The 16902-nt window shown below is 40.0% G+C and overlaps 1 protein-coding gene across 4 annotated transcripts; it reads right to left on the reverse strand.

The window, feature by feature from the left end:
• Positions 1–4031: 4031 nt before the first annotated feature.
• Positions 4032–15725, reverse strand: tfap2c (transcription factor AP-2 gamma (activating enhancer binding protein 2 gamma)). Of its 4 annotated transcripts, none has more exons than XM_051415567.1 (8): positions 15618–15725; positions 11355–11813; positions 10813–10864; positions 9569–9640; positions 8807–9029; positions 7405–7523; positions 5848–5989; positions 4032–5612 (listed from the first exon to the last, which is right to left on the reverse strand). In XM_051415567.1, exons 1-8 carry the CDS (start codon positions 15645–15647, stop codon positions 5318–5320), a joined length of 1392 nt encoding a protein of 463 aa, XP_051271527.1. In that variant the 5' UTR covers positions 15648–15725; the 3' UTR covers positions 4032–5317. The 4 variants fall into 4 exon arrangements, with proteins under 4 accessions (XP_051271527.1, XP_051271526.1, XP_051271529.1 ...); XM_051415566.1 differs by lacking the exon at positions 15618–15725 and adding an exon at positions 12454–12923; XM_051415569.1 differs by lacking the exon at positions 9569–9640.
• Between the last annotated feature and the right edge of the window lie 1177 nt (positions 15726–16902).

The raw sequence follows: 16902 nt of genomic DNA on the forward strand, positions 1-16902 counted from the left end.
ATGCATCAGTACATTGGACGGGGCTATTGAAATGTTTGTCAGGATACTACAGCAACTATTTCACAGTTAACATAGGTAAGGCTGTCAGTATCCTCCGGAGAAAATTGGAATTCGCCATGTTCTCTGACTGCTGTAAAATGCAGCACAGCGGTCAAATACCAACACAGTTCACTCACTGGAACTCCAGGTGCGTTAGTTTAATGCCACACAGGAGCGAGTCACGCTGGGAGTAGACACGACTCAAATGTTCCTCCAAACAACAAGTAAACACTAGACTCAATATAAATCCAGGGAAGTAAAGCGAAGACATACAGGAAATGAATCACATCACTTTTTAAATATTTTTTATTTGTGTGTTTATTGCATTATTCTCTTATTTTCTGCCAAATTGAAATGCTCAATTTATCTGCACCAACTGTTGGCCTGGAGAAGAAGAGAAGGCGCCTTAAAGTAGCCAAATCTCTGCACATCTTTGAAAAGCTTCTTAAAAGTCATTTGTTTTCTTTGTCTTTCTCTTCATTTGATTGGTTGTACACTAAATTCTGCTTCTTTTTATATTATGTCAGTGTCTTTTCTGCCCATTTTATCTCCCCATTTCCCATTTTGTTCTTCTTGAAAAGCACTTCTTCTTTTATATATACAGTAAGTTAATTACTGTATGTTTTGTATCACAGTGTTTACATACAAATGTACAGCCCACAAGGCCTTATAACTGATACGAGAATGTAACTTCTTACATACAACACCGCATTGCAAACAAAAAACTCTGTCTTCTGTCCCAAACTCTGAACTTTCTGCTGTGTCTGTGGCGATTGTCTGACAAATATAACAACAAAAGACCAAAGACAGGCAGTCCATAAATCACCATATAAAAAGCAACAAGACAAGAAATGGACTTCATTCTCAATCTTGCTTAAATAACATAAAGGTTTTCTTTCTTTTCCAGGAGACCATTGGCATTTTTCTATATCGTTGCATCTCTCTGTAGCTAATAATATTGTACTTGAATATAACTGTGCATACAGAGATCTTTGATTTATTATTTTTGGTTAAATTAAAACAAATATATAAATAAAGTTTGCCTGCTTGCTGACTCCTCCAATACACAAGGAGTCACCATACACTTTGTGTAACAACAGTGAATTAAGTTGAAGAAATTTTTGTTTGTACGGGAGGCTTGCACAAATGGCAACAATTAGAGCCAAATACTGCACTTCTGTTTGGTCAGAGCCTCCTGCTCTAAAGTTGCTCTTCAGATGAGTAAACAGGATTTTCATTTTACGGTCATTTTACTACAAGTCAAGTAAAAGTGATGAAGATGCAGTCCAGGCTGAATCTTTTATTGGTTTGCAACAATAAAGTACAATCATCTCTACATCTTCCATTAATTTCATTCATTCTTTGTTAATTTCTTCTTCACTTGATCTAATTTCTGAGAGGTGCCAAACTAGCAAATTTCATTAGCTGGAGATTGGATTGCTCCTCTTTTTTCTCCAAATGAGGGAAACATATTTTGAATTCAAGTGATCATATGCTTCCGGTGTTTACTGAGCTGGAAGTGACTTGACCTCGACTCCTGATTTACACATGAGAATCTACTGTCGTCGGTATGACTTGTCGCTTGTGACATGGGATGTTAAGACTATGGTTTAACTCATAAAGTGGTTTCGGTGGTTGGGAACTGCAACCAAGCGATTAGTCTGACTGCAAATGAGCCTTAATATACAACAGATTTTAAAGGCAGTTGTTGAAGGGAAGTGGTTGGACTAAATGGAAAGGGTGAAAGTAAAGTGCTAAGTATCTGGGAACATGTTGGGCAAACTGCTGTGAAATTTGTAACAGTCAGGAGGTGTATTAAAGTCAGTATAGTTTTACATTGCTACAAGAAACTGATTTCTCTGTCATGATGTCCCACTCTCTTGAGTTTTCACTATTGATGAGCTGATAAACTATTGTCATGAACTTATTTGTGCAAACAGTGCAATTTTTTTTTTTTTTTTAAATAATAAAAATAAAATCCAGTTTGATTGAAATGAGAGTTTAAAGAATAAAACAGGAATCAAGTTTTTACTCATTGCCACATTTTGCTCCTTCCTGACAGTTTTGTCATGTGGCTCACTGTGACCTACATAGAAAGGTCATTCAGTCAGAGCTGGCATGAAATACGACCACAGTTCAGTGAATCTGGAGTTGACAAGTAGCCCTGGGCATCCTAATGAGATCAAAAGATTGTATTAGCATGTCAGATATGATCTCTGAAAATAAGAGAAGTATATAAGTTTCTTTTTTTTCATTAAAGAAGAAGAAGGTAGCAGGTAAGCTGAACAAGTCTACGCTCGCCTCCTTTTCCCAGCTTTATAAGGTGTGTCAGAGGTGAATTACTCATACTGTCTCACAGTCGGGAAGAAAATGTTTGACCAGTTACCATGTTATGTGTTTTGGAAAACACGGGATAAGGAATTAGACAGATAAAAACAGGTGCACTGTGGTCTTATTAAAAACATGATAAATGTCTAGCTATTTAAATATCACAGCTTTTTCCATCTCAGCATACTTGTACACCAGGTTAACCCTGACTTGCATTTGAAAAGGGTCATAAATTGCAGCACACTTCAGATGGGATCTCTTCTGCTAACAATAACGGTGAGCAAAGTGAACGGGACGTGTGTGTGTGTGAGTGTGTGTGTGTGTCATAGCTTACGGCTGCCAAAACAAAAACCTTTGCGATGTGACACTGACAACATGAAAGAGAATCGAGAGGGAGAGAGAAGGGACGGGGCGAATAATCTCCAATCAAAGCCTCAGATACAGAGAGGTGTTGCCTCAATCGTGTTCAACCGGTCATCAAAGACACTCAGAATCCACCTCCTCTTTCTCTCTCTGAAAGCCTTCACCAAAACTTCCCTCTCTTTTTCTACCACCTCCTCCTCCTCCCATTATCTCTCAAGCTAACATGAGTAACTGAAGGCAGTTAAAGTCAACCGCTGCAGTGAGCCACCAGGTTGACAGGTCTGGTTAAACAGGTTCTGAGGGGAGAGGCTGATACTTGTTTAACTGCTAGGTATGGCACGCTGCAGCTGCTGCTGCTGCTGCTACTACTGCTGCCTCTCTTAACATGCAGCCTGGCCTTTGTGAGACGCTGGTTTCACCTACTGACCTCCAAAGCAGGATGTACGGCTAATGCAGCGCATATGAGGAGAAATACTGGTGCAATATATTGTTGTGGATTACAAATATAATTGGTACAACTCATAAATCCAGCTATGTGTCCGATGTAAATGCACTGTTTAAGGGTTACTATGGCTCAGACACTTACTGTTACAGTAAGCTCCTGAACACACATAAACAGACAGACCACATGAATCAGCAGAGACTGGCTAGGCAAGTGATGATTAAGTAACTTTGTGCCACACGTAAATCCCATCTGCAGTTCCTTTGCACAACTTCTTTTTCTCACAGACATCAAAGGAATTGTCATCTGCAGTGTGAAACTTGCAGCACCGCAGTTCCACAGAAATACACAACGAAACTAAAAGCAGATAAAAAACTGGAGCTGGGAGCACACCTGCTCCAAACACAGGAAAGAGTAAAGAATGAGTAAATATCAGCGAGCAGGAGAGTGGCTGTGCAGTAAGCTTAGGAAGAGAGGATGTTGAAAGATGGGCTCTTGGAGCAATCTATTCAGTATGTGTCAATAGTTTTCTAAGTTTAAACATAAACAAGCCATTTGTCTGCTCTCAGCTGTGCATCTCTGTTCGTCACATGATGTACTTTTGAGGTCTCTGCCTTCACCGAGCCACACAGCCTATTTGTGAAGCTAAGTGAGAGCAGATAATGATGGCTTCTGTTCTCATTAGTTTGGGGACTTTTTCTTTGCTGTTTATTAATAGGAAAGTCTTCCAACACATGACTTCACCACATCATCTGTGAAATACTGCTGAAAAGGAGGCTACAGAACAATAGTGCAAAAAAGATGTGTGTATTGTGTGTTTGTGTGACCTAGGCAACATCACTGACTCACTGAATCAGGCTCTAGTCTTTCATTTTATTTTTATTTTTCCTGAAACTTTAAAACAGTTTTTTTTTAAACATGTTTTCAAAAAAGTATATCATGCCCACTTCCTAACCTCTACTTGATAAAAAACTAACCCATTTATAAAAGTTTAACACATCATCATAAAAAGTGAAACCATACACCAGAATGATACCATTATTTACACAAGCCCATTAAATTACAACATAAATTAGAAAATATTTACATCCAGGATGAGACACTGGATAAAATTCTATGTTTGGAATTTAATGTCTAATTAAAAACATTTTTAGAGAAAGAAATATATACATTTACACACATTCTCACAACATACATACACTCTGGCAGGACTGAACTGGTCGATAGGTTGATGATAAAAGCTTTTAAATACTAAGGATGATGAATACCTAACGTGGTCACAAAAATAAACATGTTCTCTCTGCCAGGTTTAAAAGATAGAGTAAGAATGGAAGCATTGCTATGTCTGTAATCCACATGAACACTGAAGAGGCTTTAAAGTTTCTGGTTTCTGACTGAATGCAGACTGACAAACCAAAAATTGTCATTTCTCATTCAGGCCTACATAAGATTCAAATCATCTCTCATGAACAAAGCACAATAACACTGGAGCCATTTTGAAGTGGTTGTACAAATCAAGCACAAAAAATGAAGTGGATTTTCTTCTCTCTCTTTCTCATATAAAAAAATTGTCCTTTGCAAGTCCATTGAGACACAGGAAATCAGTGGATTTGCCTCCAGACAGAGCAGGAGGGAGGGTGGGGGGGCTGAGAGGAATTCACAGCCACAGCAACTCATCTTGAAATGATGTCCTCTAGGGAGAAAAAAACAGTATGCACTTTGTTCTTTCCCTTCTCTTGTCAAGGTCTCATGGTTGTAGCATCAGCACATTGGCAACTGTATGGAACTGCATAGTGGTTAGTATGATATGGTGTGTATTACGCCCTCACAAGATGGGCTCCAATATGTGCCAACACAGACTGATTTGAAGCCAGCTGTGACAAGCTCTTAGAAATCATTAACTTCACAAAAAATATGATATAAATTCAACAGTGTGAGTACACACACACACACACACACACACACACACACACACACACACACACACACACACACACACACACACACACACTAATTCAGCTCTCAAAATGACAATACTTATCAATCAATATTGATTTTTTAAAAAGTCCAAAAAGGGCAGACAGGGCAGCAAGATTAAGGGACTCAAGTGGGTTCTCAAGTTCATAAGGATTCTCCTTTGAGCTCTCATTTCCTGTGCTTGTCCATTTTGTCGGTAGATTTGCTTCCACTGTCTGAGGATCCCTGGGTGTCGCTACCAGAGCTCAGGTACATCTTGTCCACTTGTTTGAGCGCCTCGTTCAGGTAGTTCTGAAGCGAGGTCATGGCGGCGCAGATGGCCGGAGAGCCGAAGCCGTGAGTGATGAGGCTGAAGTGGGTCAGGCAGCCTTGGATTCCAGGCTCCATGATGGGGGCCGGCCGAGAGTTTCCCAGAGGTGAACGGTCCTGAGTAAGCAGGTCAGTGAACTCCTTGCAGATTTGCCTGAAAGTAGAAAAACCAGAATGATTTAGGAAGAGGAAAAATTGTTACATTTATTACATTTAATAATTTATTACAATTCGAAAAACAAAGTCTGCAATAAATTCAATCTGTAAAATCCTCGAGTAATCAATGAATACTATAAAAAAGTTCTAGATATGTCAGCTTGCTACATCCTACCTTGCTACAGGGGTATTTCTCTACAAATTAAAGGCAACCATCCAGACAAGACACTTACTTGGCAGCTAGGAGCATGTTCTTGCGAGAGTTAACCTCATTGCGTTCAACGTGCGGCCTGCCCAGGTATTCAGCAATTGCCTTTGCAGGGAACTCTGTTTCACACACGTAACCAAAGTCTCTTGCTAAGTGAACAGCTTCACCTAAGAGAAAAAGAAAACAAACTTTGTAAGAGAAAAGAAAAAATCAAACCCAAGCACTGAAGTAGACACTTGGCTCTTGGTCTCAAACCTAGACTGTATATTTATGAAAATATAAAGGTTATTATTATTTCCACAGATGTTATCACTGCATCGGCGCTGACAGGCTGGGCGAAGATCAAATGGTAAGCTGGGCGGCCTCAGCAATTTATCAATTTGGAGAGTTCTATTAGTAGCCCTGTTTTGGACCTGATACACACATCAGCATCAAGGCGCATGAAGCGAAGCAGTTGAACTACAGAATAATCAGCTGTACTCAGAGTTCTAGCTTGGGGGAACAAGAGCTAGTGAGATGAATACATTCCGTCTTGAGGGTGGTTTGACTTGCATGGTCATAATGGGCTTATGTGGATAAATGCTAGCAGAGAGGGCCCACGGCACCAACAGCACCGCTTATTGATAGATACGCACATCACTTGAGGACACGGGCGGCTATTCAGAAGCACAAGCTTTAAGGTCAGCAGGCCCTCCTGGCGAGCCAAACACAAGATAACAAGGCTTAATTCAGCTTTGAAGGTCTCTAAATAACACAAGCCTCCAGTCATTCTCCTGCACAGAATCATCAGCCCATTTATAAAAAATTAGGCATGTAGGGAGGAAGAGAGGAAAAAATATTCTACCTTAGCCTGCAGCAGGTAGAATCTGTGATTAAAGTGATAACATGTTCATGGTGAAGCGTCACTGTCTGGCTAAGGTATGACTGATAATGTTATTTTGGGATTTGAGGAATTGACAAGAGAAGGTGAAGGTGTCGTGTCGTGTCGTCATTGCAACTACGGAACTCCCTGACATTTAATAATGGACGATCTGTTGCCATATTACACGATGCATACATTTAAAGGCAAAAAATATCAGACAATGTGTAGCCTACAGTACTGTGTACAGTATTATACAAAATAATACAATCGTAACACTGAGAGAATCAGCGCTGACATGTTTTGTGAGCCATCCTGCTGCTCCATTAGTGTTACACAGACACTAACCTGAAAATGTCAAAGACTGAGTTGAAAAGGATTATATGAGGTCTCTGCATTGCATTCAAACATTAGCTCAGTCACTCTGAGTTTGACTAAGTTGACAGAATCACCATGGGAACAAAATGACGACTAATGTGCAACTAAAAACTAGGCAAAAGAAGTACCTCAAGAAAGAAAACGTTGCAGCATTGTCACTATCTTTATATAACTTCAGCCGTGAATGGTGTTTGAAATATTGCTTAAGATTCAGTACGGCATTTAAAACACATATTCTGTGTTGACGACAGTGATGTTCTCAGACTATTAGAGCAACATTCCAGCTTTTGCAAATAGCAATTACATCTTAAAAGATACTATGCACTACTGAGTGACATGTCATACCTTCTACTAGAGATGTAAGTAGAGTGACATTAGCTGCCTTTCTTCTTCCTGCAGGCAGGTTGAGCCCGATCTTATCCAGCTTTTCTCTCAGAGAGCGGCCTCCATTTTTTGACTTGGCTCTGCAGAAGGAGAACAAAAAAAATTTTGTTCACTGTTGTTAAGTAATTCAGACAGATAATGCATGATTACAACCTTTTTTCACACAATGTGTTAAAGTTTGTAGAAAACTGTTAATGGAGGATTAAGAAATTAACATGGCATTTGACAATCTCTTCACACATTACCACGATTATTTTCCTTCGATTAGTATCTACTAAAGGACATTTATTCCATTAAGTAGGAAGAACAAACAGAATAGATTTATATGATTATTGTGCAGAACATACTGCAGAAATAAGCATTCAAAGACTTGGCATTCACTCCTGCAGAAGGTCTCATTGTTCACTCTTGATAACAAACAAATCACACAAACAGGCTCTTCTGACCTAAAAAAAACTCTGTCACAATTGATGCTTCCACTCAAAAGGCGTAGCAGAGAAATCACTCATACACGCATTTACAGAAACACTTAAACTCCCAACTTGCCATGGCCGATTCAGTTTTCCGCATGACTGGCGGGGCAACTTCTCCCTCCATGGCGGGTGCATCTTTAGGGAGGCATGTGTGTATGAGACCCCCACCCCTTCAACCCCTTTCTCCCCCCTGTCCCTTTGCTAACGATCCCCCTCCTATTGCTATATGACCTACTTAAATATGTCTGTGATTGTGCACGTCAGCATTAACACAGGCACATGGGAAGTGGCAAACGTGCACTTCCAAGCACAAAATGCTCCGGTCAGGCCTGTCGAGTGCGTACTGTAACCTCACAGTCCCTCAACAGACTTCCACACAAACATGTGTGCCATAAGGTCAACTGCTCTGCCACAGATAAAGCTACCCATGCTGCAGCTCCTGACAAACACAAAAACACACCCACAGAGTCCTTAGATTGGTACTAACTATGTTGATGTAACCTATCCCCAGAGGAATCACAGAACCAAAATTGCAGACCACACAAAGAATGTCACGAACCTTACGCAAAAAACTGATGAGCCAGAGCAACTGAGCCAAGCTGTGCTTTTAGAAAAGCCTTTCCCATGGGCTGCTGAGCTTTAGTCTACAGATCACTAGAGCTGGAGCTCCTCAGTTTGATGGTTATTCACATCTGAGACAATAACGCTACCTTATCAACAGCTTGCAGATGACAGAGATATTGAAATAAATTATGTCTGGGTTAATTATCCTTAATTTTTGTTTATCAGTGCCACTGTATTCCTGTGTTATGAGGACTTACACACGACAACAACAGGGAAATAGCATTAAATCCAGCCAGCTGTCATGTTGAATGAATTTGAGCTCTGACCTGCGTAAAACCCCTCCCAGCAGCGACGCGTTGAGGCACTCAGGGGGTGATAGACGTCTCTGGACCTCGGCCACGGTAACCTTGTACTTGGATGTGGAGCTCAGCAAGGAAAGACGGCCCGGTACGGAGCAGAATACCTCTGTTGGGTTTGACACCATACCCAGCAGGGACTCCTTCTGGAAAGGAAGACCTAGCGCGTTGCCTTTGGGTAGAGTGACAGGCCCTGGATAGTGAAGGGGAAAAAAGTGTGTAAGCTAAAAAGTGAAGAAGTACGAAAGATAGTTTTGCAATAGAATATGTTTATATAAATACACTTTTCCTCTGTATGTTCATAAGCTTTAATCATCATAATCCTTTTTGTGCAAAAGAGAATCTGTGTTTTCTTGTAATCACAAGGAAGAGTGTGAATGCAGCCCTGCACGGCGGAGAAAACCAGTGTCTGCTGTAGAAAAGACTTTCGAAATATTGTGTGGTTTTCCAAACATTGGATCCCTGATGGTTAAACAGCTAAAATGCCCTCATGCCAAACACCACCCACAAACAGGTACACACACACAGACTGCTCCTCATCTTAGCCACAGATACTCGTCAGTAATGTTTATTATATGACCTCACAGGCTCTAGTTATTCTTGACATTGTGTGTGTTTTTCTGCTGGTTCTAAAGTTGGACGAAATTTGTAACCCCCCACAAAAGCACTGACAAGCATCGGACAAACAAAACAGTACAGCACACTACAAAACAAAGCTATCTTCATCCTCACCCGCAAGAATGCCCCCCTGATAATAAGTCCTCTGTAAGCGATCAAGGTTCCTGCCACCTCGTAGTCCTAATACTGAGACAAAAATCACAGAGTCACATGAGTGCTTAAAGGCTCCTCTGGGGCACATGGCTGGGAATGACATGCCATTGTTTACAAGTGGAAAACCTAGATTGCCCATAGCGTGCCCTTGAGCATGGGAACAATATAATGAGCCATCACTGATTTCCGTAACAAATGGAGACTGGTTAGTTTATTGCTCTGTGCAAATGGCTTTCTACTTGTAACTATGCATTGTAATATAGCAGCACTCTTTCACTATTATGCATTCCAAAGAAAATAAAAAAAACTACTGTACAATATCACATAAATTAATTAGTTTTATAGTTTTTTACAGAATTTAATGAATCTATCTAGGTATCTGTTTGCTGGTGTGTGATATGAATAAATGTAGAAAGCTAAGCAGTAGATTAATGTTGCTAATAAAGTTGATCTCTCTGACTCAAAGTCTGTTTAATGGAGCCCTGGTGACAAAACAGCAGGAATACGTTCTCCCTCAAAACCGTTCATGTCCCAACAAATTACTAAACTGTCCTTCACATGCAAGCCTAATGCCACACCCCGCCAAAAGCTGGTTCCGCAGAGCCAAACACTGCTTCCAGATCAACGCGTAATTTAGTCAAAGTGAACAGAAAAGAGCTGCAATTGCAAGCTTAACCAGCCTAAAGGTGATCCAAAGCTTTCCTCTTCTCTCACAGTCAACACCGAGGTTGTGAGATTGCTCAATTTTCATGTCTTGTCAATAGCCTGTCGTTTTTTTGAAAGGGATCAGTTCTTTCCCACTGGGCATCCATTCAAGCACCTTCCCCAAAAGAATAGGCTGTGGATCATATCAAGCTTAGATAAGTGCATCTCATGACTATGAGGATTATCAGTGTATGCAATGCAAGCACAAATACAAGACTCCTCCTTTGCTGTACTCTCGCACTGAGTGCCCTGACATGCAACTATAGAAGTAACTGACTTATGACAATTCCAAGTATGAGTGAGAGAGTGAAGAAAAGAAAAAAAGTACGGCCCTTACGGTAAATTTCCAGCCCTTGCCAGTAATTACTGCGTCTTTATTTGGTTGTACAAAGGCACATGTACCCCAGGCAGCATTTTCCAAAACTTTTTTCTTTTTTCCCCTTTTATGGTGAAATTAAAAAAAACTGTGGTTCTCTGACACAAACATGGCGTCAACTCACCTTTTTTGATGACTGTCTGATCTGCCATTATAATACTGTGGTCATCTACATGCTGATAAAAAAAGAAGAGATGCAGTAATAAGAAATCATGGTGAACTGTTTAAAAAAAATGATAAAGACAAGCAAGAAATGTATTTCTGTTATAATATTTAACATCTGTTCAAATGACTCTTTTTTGCCTCATTCATGCAAAACAAAGAAGAACAATATAGCTGTGATATTTCAATATGAAAATGAGTTTAGGTTTGAGGTTTAATGAGTTGATAGTAATGACTTTTCTTGTTTTTTATTCTCCTGTGTGATCAAAATAATGTCCCTATTTGGTAACATAAAGAATTAACTTTAGCTTTAATGGTACCCTTAAAATGTATTATGATATTATGGCTATCTGTGTCAATGAACTCTCTCTCTCTCTCTCTCTCTCTCTCTCACACACACACACACACACACACACACACATGCAGCACCCACGCTCACTTTCACACACACATTCGCCTCTGAAGTGTATTTTCAACCATTCATCTCAATCAAAATCTACTCACTTGAACATCCTCCAGTCCGTGCCCCATGTCGTGCATCCCCATGTTATCGCCAATGACCGACGACTCAATACTGTGAGCGTGCGGGGGCAGCAGCTCCGGCCGCCGGAACCCTTCCCTCCTCATCCCGGACGAGCCTCCCTCCAGGCCCAGGATCTGACTCGCCAAGCCGCTCCTCCCGTGCGCGCCGAGCCCGTCCTGGCCCTGTCGGCCGGGCCACTGCTGCTGGTTCGACGACGGCGACTGGTGTATGGAGTTGATGTTGAAAGGGTCGCCGAGGTGGGAGTAAGGGTCACTGGACTGTGGGTAGGAGATGGGCTGGTAGGGAGGCGGGAAGTACGGGGGCTGGAAGTCCGAACTGGCCGAGTGTGAGAGGGACGGAGACGGGCTGTAGAGGTGCTGACTGACCGCTGGCAGGTGAGGCAGCCGGGGGTTGCCATTGCTGTTGCCGTCGTGCCTTTCCTGAGGGACGGAAGAGACAGGGCAGCTGTGAGAGATGACAACAAGATGGCAGGTAGTGGTGACATATGTCCCTCAAGGGAATCAAGTGTCTGTTTCCCACTGACATGATGTCCACTGAAGACAGTGAAGAGCGTGAATACTTTATACTATACATGTATTATTAACGTAGGCCTATTTTTTTTGTTCTTCTGTATCGTTTATTGTTTAAAATAGATTGATCATTGAAATCATTAATAAGTTGACACGTGTTGGCCCAAATTAATAATTAAGTAGCGTAATAAATAGGCTAAACCTAAATTTGGAAAATAAATGTTATTTGTCTATCTATTACTGCTGTTATTTTAGAAATAATTATTACACTTTTATTCTGAAAATTAACTCTTGCTTTTACAGTTGTAGGCGTCTCTCAACTTTTTTGTTTGTTTGCAAAATTGACTTTTTTTTTTGCTGTTTCAGTCCTCCTGCTGTCGCTTGTTATGTTATAGCCTAACACTGACTGTTTTAAGACTTCCTATTATCTTTATCATTATCATATGATAAAGAAAAAACCCATAGTCGCTCTTCTTGTTGAATGGCAAAACTTTTTGTTGTCCATGTTAATCAAAAGGCGCTTTTTTTCCCCCCTTCCATCGAAACTCACCTCACAGTCATCCTCATATTTCACGTTGTCGGCTAATTTCCACAACATTTTGACAGAGAAAAAGGGGGCTCTCCGTTAGAAGAAAAAAAAACAACAACAACAAAGAAATAAAAAGAAAAAAAAAAGAAAAATAATTTCGCCTGCAGAGTTAATCCAGGTATGAAGAAATTAAGAGCTTCCTGGTGATCATGAACCCCCTTGTTCGTCAGCTGCGGCGAAGAGACTAAGTTGCGGGTGAAGGCTGAAGGGGCGAACTGACCGACCGACGGACTATCCAACCGCAGATATGAGTTTCCACAGCCACTATGAGAGAAAATGATCGCTGCCAAGAAATATTCCCCCCCTCTTTCTCTCTCTCTCTCTCTCTCTCTCTCCGGTCAGTGTGCTCTGTAGGATCTGTTGTGGAAGTGGGCGAAAACGCTGCATATAACTTGACTCCCTCTTATGGACGAAACAGCGATGTTCAGTCTTATTGGCGCATGAACACTGTGCTATATCTGCACAGCCGCTCCGAGTGGGCGTCTCCGTGGCCCGATGATGTCAGTGGAAAGGGAAAATGAAAAATATTGCTGATTGGCGGTGAAACGGTCCAATCGGACTTCTGTCCGTATGTACAGTGTCAGACATTTAAACCCACTGGCTTCCTACTTATAAACCCAATTTTTCGTGGCTGACAGTGAGGAAAGTCTCTCACCACCTACTGCGTCTGTTTTTTTAATCTCCTCACACCCCGTCAGTAACTTGAAGGCAGGGCTGTTTAAATGTGCAGGACACCTGTAGGTGTTGTTTTAGGATTATTCCTTAGAGACATAGGCTGGTATCGATGGTTGAGGAAGAGATTCAAAGTTATCGTTCAAAAATAAGCACAAAAAATAAACACAACTAAAATATCCCTCCGATTATTAAGGACACAATTTATATTAACCTATTAGCCTACTGGGAACAAAAATAATAATACATGCAATATTTCTTTATTTAATTACGAGTCTTTTGCAATGTGTAGGCTACCAGAACTCGGATTAAGTAATTTTGTAGTGGAGGGTTGCTAGGTTACCGAGTGCCTCATGGTGAAGTTATGACGCCCGGTGGAATGCCTATCGGCCAATCACATTGCTCGGTTCGAGATATTCTAGAATTTTGTTTTTTATATGACAGAAAAATACAGCTATTTTTTTTACAGAACACTGGCGATGGGCATTTTAGTTAGGCTATAAAACCTATTCATTCTATTGCTGATGTTAAAGTCAGGATACAACAATATACATAATGATTTACATTTTTAAGGGTTGTACAATTATTATTATTATTATTATTATTATTATTATTATTATTATTATTATTATTATTCGTAGTCTGCATTTATTGTTATAAGAAGTAGGACAATGGCTAATAGTGTATGCTCTTCACGCATGCCACCTTGCAGCTGGACTTGCTCTTCCCTTTTACCGACTCAAACTGACTTTGTTTAATTTTTGAGCTGAAAATAGATATTGCATCTCTCCGATTTGAATGCCTAAATAGAATAATAGGCATTCAAATGAACCCATGACATTTTAATGTCGGTGTTTCACAGTGGTGGTTAAGTGCTTGTTTAAAACCGCAATAAGCCCGAGGGTTTAGCAAAAACCTCTAAAGCTCAAAGGATCTCAACAAACAAGTCTTTCTTAACATCATTTACATTTTTGGTGGAGCTTTGCAATGTCCAAAACAAGGCTGCTTTGAAGCTTTGATATGCATAAAATCCCAAAGTGAGGACAAAAGATCTTTTTTTTTTGGTTTGTATTTATTTAATTATAACGACCTAACGACCCTGCGTAGTAAAATTACAATTAAATAACCTCCTATCCTTGTATCCTAACTATTCATTATTTTAAGTTATAGTCCACTGTATTTGAGCAAAAATGCTGCAATAAATTGGACTAAAACTTAACAAAATCCATTCAGCCTGATAAAGTAGGCTATCTCCTTCTTTAGCAGAACGTGGGCCTGCTGTGTGTCCACCATTTGGTGTCATTTCATTAACTGGTTTTGTATCATTTGAAAAGTACCTACCAAATGTCAGATTATAATTTCTGAGATTATTGGACAGACCTTTGTCTTTTAGGAGAACAGCATGTGGCGTCCGTCCACCCACGCTGTGCGCATCGGCTGTCCATGGGAACAACAGGACGTGGGCTGACTGAGGATTATCTTTTTTTGCGTGTCGGTCCTTGGCTTGTTGTGATGCGAAGTGAAATGCGCGCTGATTAAATGTTATTTTACGTTGGAAGAGACACTGAGCAGACCTAAAGGAAGTTAGTCACGCTTGGCCTGTCGGTGATGTTTTGGACAATCCTGATGCTCAGCCTGTCATTGTAATGACACTGCAGGGACAAACCGGCTCAGCTGATGTCAGGTGTAAATATTAAAATGGATCCATGCCCGGACAAATAAAATTAACAAAGGGCAAATAAATCAATGACGAGTTCAGTTCAGTGATTTTTCTTTTAGTTTGGTTTGGTTTGTCAGAGATATGGCGTCAGTAGCCCACTATAAGAAATTATATTTAAGGCTTTTCACAATAAATCCCATTGAAATCCCAAATTCGTCTCTTATTTATACTAACATATAATACTAACAAGTACCACATATAGCTCTCAATAAAGGCCACTATGATATTCAGGTTATATTAATGAAGGCCTACTTTAAACAGTCTATATTATGTAACCTATACAGGCCTCCATGTAGCCTGTAATGCATTAGGTCACTCAGTGGTGAGGTTAGCGACTATCCGTCTGTTCCTTTAGGTCTCTTTTCTCTTATATATTTTATCATACCTGTCACTCCTAATAAGGGGGAATTAATTCGTCTGTGGGTATTTAATAGAAACCACGAAAGAGGAAAAAAACAAGTATAGTTTATGACTATAACTGTAATTTTATTGAAAGTTAATTTCAGTTTCGACCATAAACAATTGGTTTGTAATCCAGTAGCCTAAAACCTAATTACTGAGTGAATAAAGCCTTGGCCTTATTGGCATTAATCACGGGTTATGCGCGATTACGACAACAGGTGATTAATGTGGAAAGTAATAAAACGAATATAGACTCAGCAGCAGAAAGCGATAAACATGACGCAGGTTGGGTTAAACTAAGTCAGCTGTAAGAGGAAAACAGTGAACTCACCCTCCAGTCTATCCTCTCCAGTACAGACATCTGCAAAGCTCTAGTCACAGCAATCCAACTGAGACGCAGCGAAAGAGTGAAACCACGAGAGGTTTTACATTGCCGACTCACCTGACGGCCGTGTACTGCGCATGCGCCATGCAGTGTAATACACCTGAGTGGGATAAATCAAAACAATCCATCTATAGGCCTAGTTCCCCGGTGAAAACCTGAATGTATTATGTTTTCTATAAAGCAGCATGCTCAAATGGATCAAGGTGAGAAAATGAGCGCAAATGCAGCCTATTAAATCCTAATTAAATCATCACATAGGTCTATATATTTAAACAATGAAAGATTAATATAGGACCCGCATTATTGAACCCATAACCGAGATCGAATTAATCTCATAATAATCTGCGAGTGTTGAGTAACAAAAAATGAAGCAATGCCACAGAGATTCAAGTTTAAGAAAAGGTGAAGAAAAAAAAAAAAAGACGTGAGGAAATTTCAAGATGAGGTAATTCCACTCCCAAAGCCACATCGCCCCAGGCTGACCAAAAGAATCTGCTTTCAAAAGCCACTGAAGCTTTTTAAGGCCTAAAATGGCTCTTGTTATCTGATCTCCCAAATACTTTAGCTTAAACTAATGAACAGATCAAAGTGTCTTCACGATGTGGTTGAGAATGTAGCTTACATATCTTGTTCTGAGAAAAATAACCTCACCTTTCTGACCTGCAGCCGCAACACCTGCCATAAAATACAGTCGCATCAAACAATATAATTTAAAAGAATTAAAAATAAATAATAAAAACAACTGTGCGTTAAAATCTTCAGATTTCCAAAAAGATTAATTTAATTCCATTTACTAATGTCTTTTGACTCTATTATGCATTAAGACCAGCTTTGTGAACTATTTTGTGTTCCTTAAGAAAATAAAATTCTGCTGTAGGGTCTTAATGAACGGAAGTTTAACACGAATGTGATATAAATTGTATTAATATTATTGTGAGTGCAGTCGTTCATATAGCCTAAATCTATTTTCATATTCTCTCAACAAATCCCACAGCTCCTGCAGGGTATGGTACATTTATCCCATTATGCTCCCAAAATGACCAAACCAAATGGTTGTTAGAAAATGCACCAAAGAGTTTTTAAAAAGAGGTCAATAAAAAAAATAATACTCACATGAGCTTCTGTGGTTCTTATTATTGATGTATTATTTCTTTCTAAACCACCTATCCATTGATCTAATGTGCGTAGAAAGATATAAATCAACAAAAAACATGTCATAGACTGCAGCTGG

The sequence above is a fragment of the Dicentrarchus labrax genome, unplaced genomic scaffold, assembly GCF_905237075.1.
Source record: "Dicentrarchus labrax unplaced genomic scaffold, dlabrax2021, whole genome shotgun sequence".
In the NCBI taxonomy this organism is placed as follows: domain Eukaryota; kingdom Metazoa; phylum Chordata; class Actinopteri; family Moronidae; genus Dicentrarchus; species Dicentrarchus labrax.

Excerpts from the sequence above, each read along its gene's own strand:
- tfap2c (XM_051415566.1), bottom strand. The coding sequence starts at position 12,501 with ATGTTGTGGAAATTAGCCGACAACGTGAAATATGAGGATGACTGTGAG. Across the intron at positions 10,865-11,354 it reads ACGGACTGGAGGATGTTCAA|CATGTAGATGACCACAGTAT; the intron begins GTGAGTAGATTT and ends TTTTTTTATCAG. Across the intron at positions 9,641-10,812 it reads TCAGACAGTCATCAAAAAAG|TATTAGGACTACGAGGTGGC; the intron begins GTGAGTTGACGC and ends TTTTTGTCTCAG.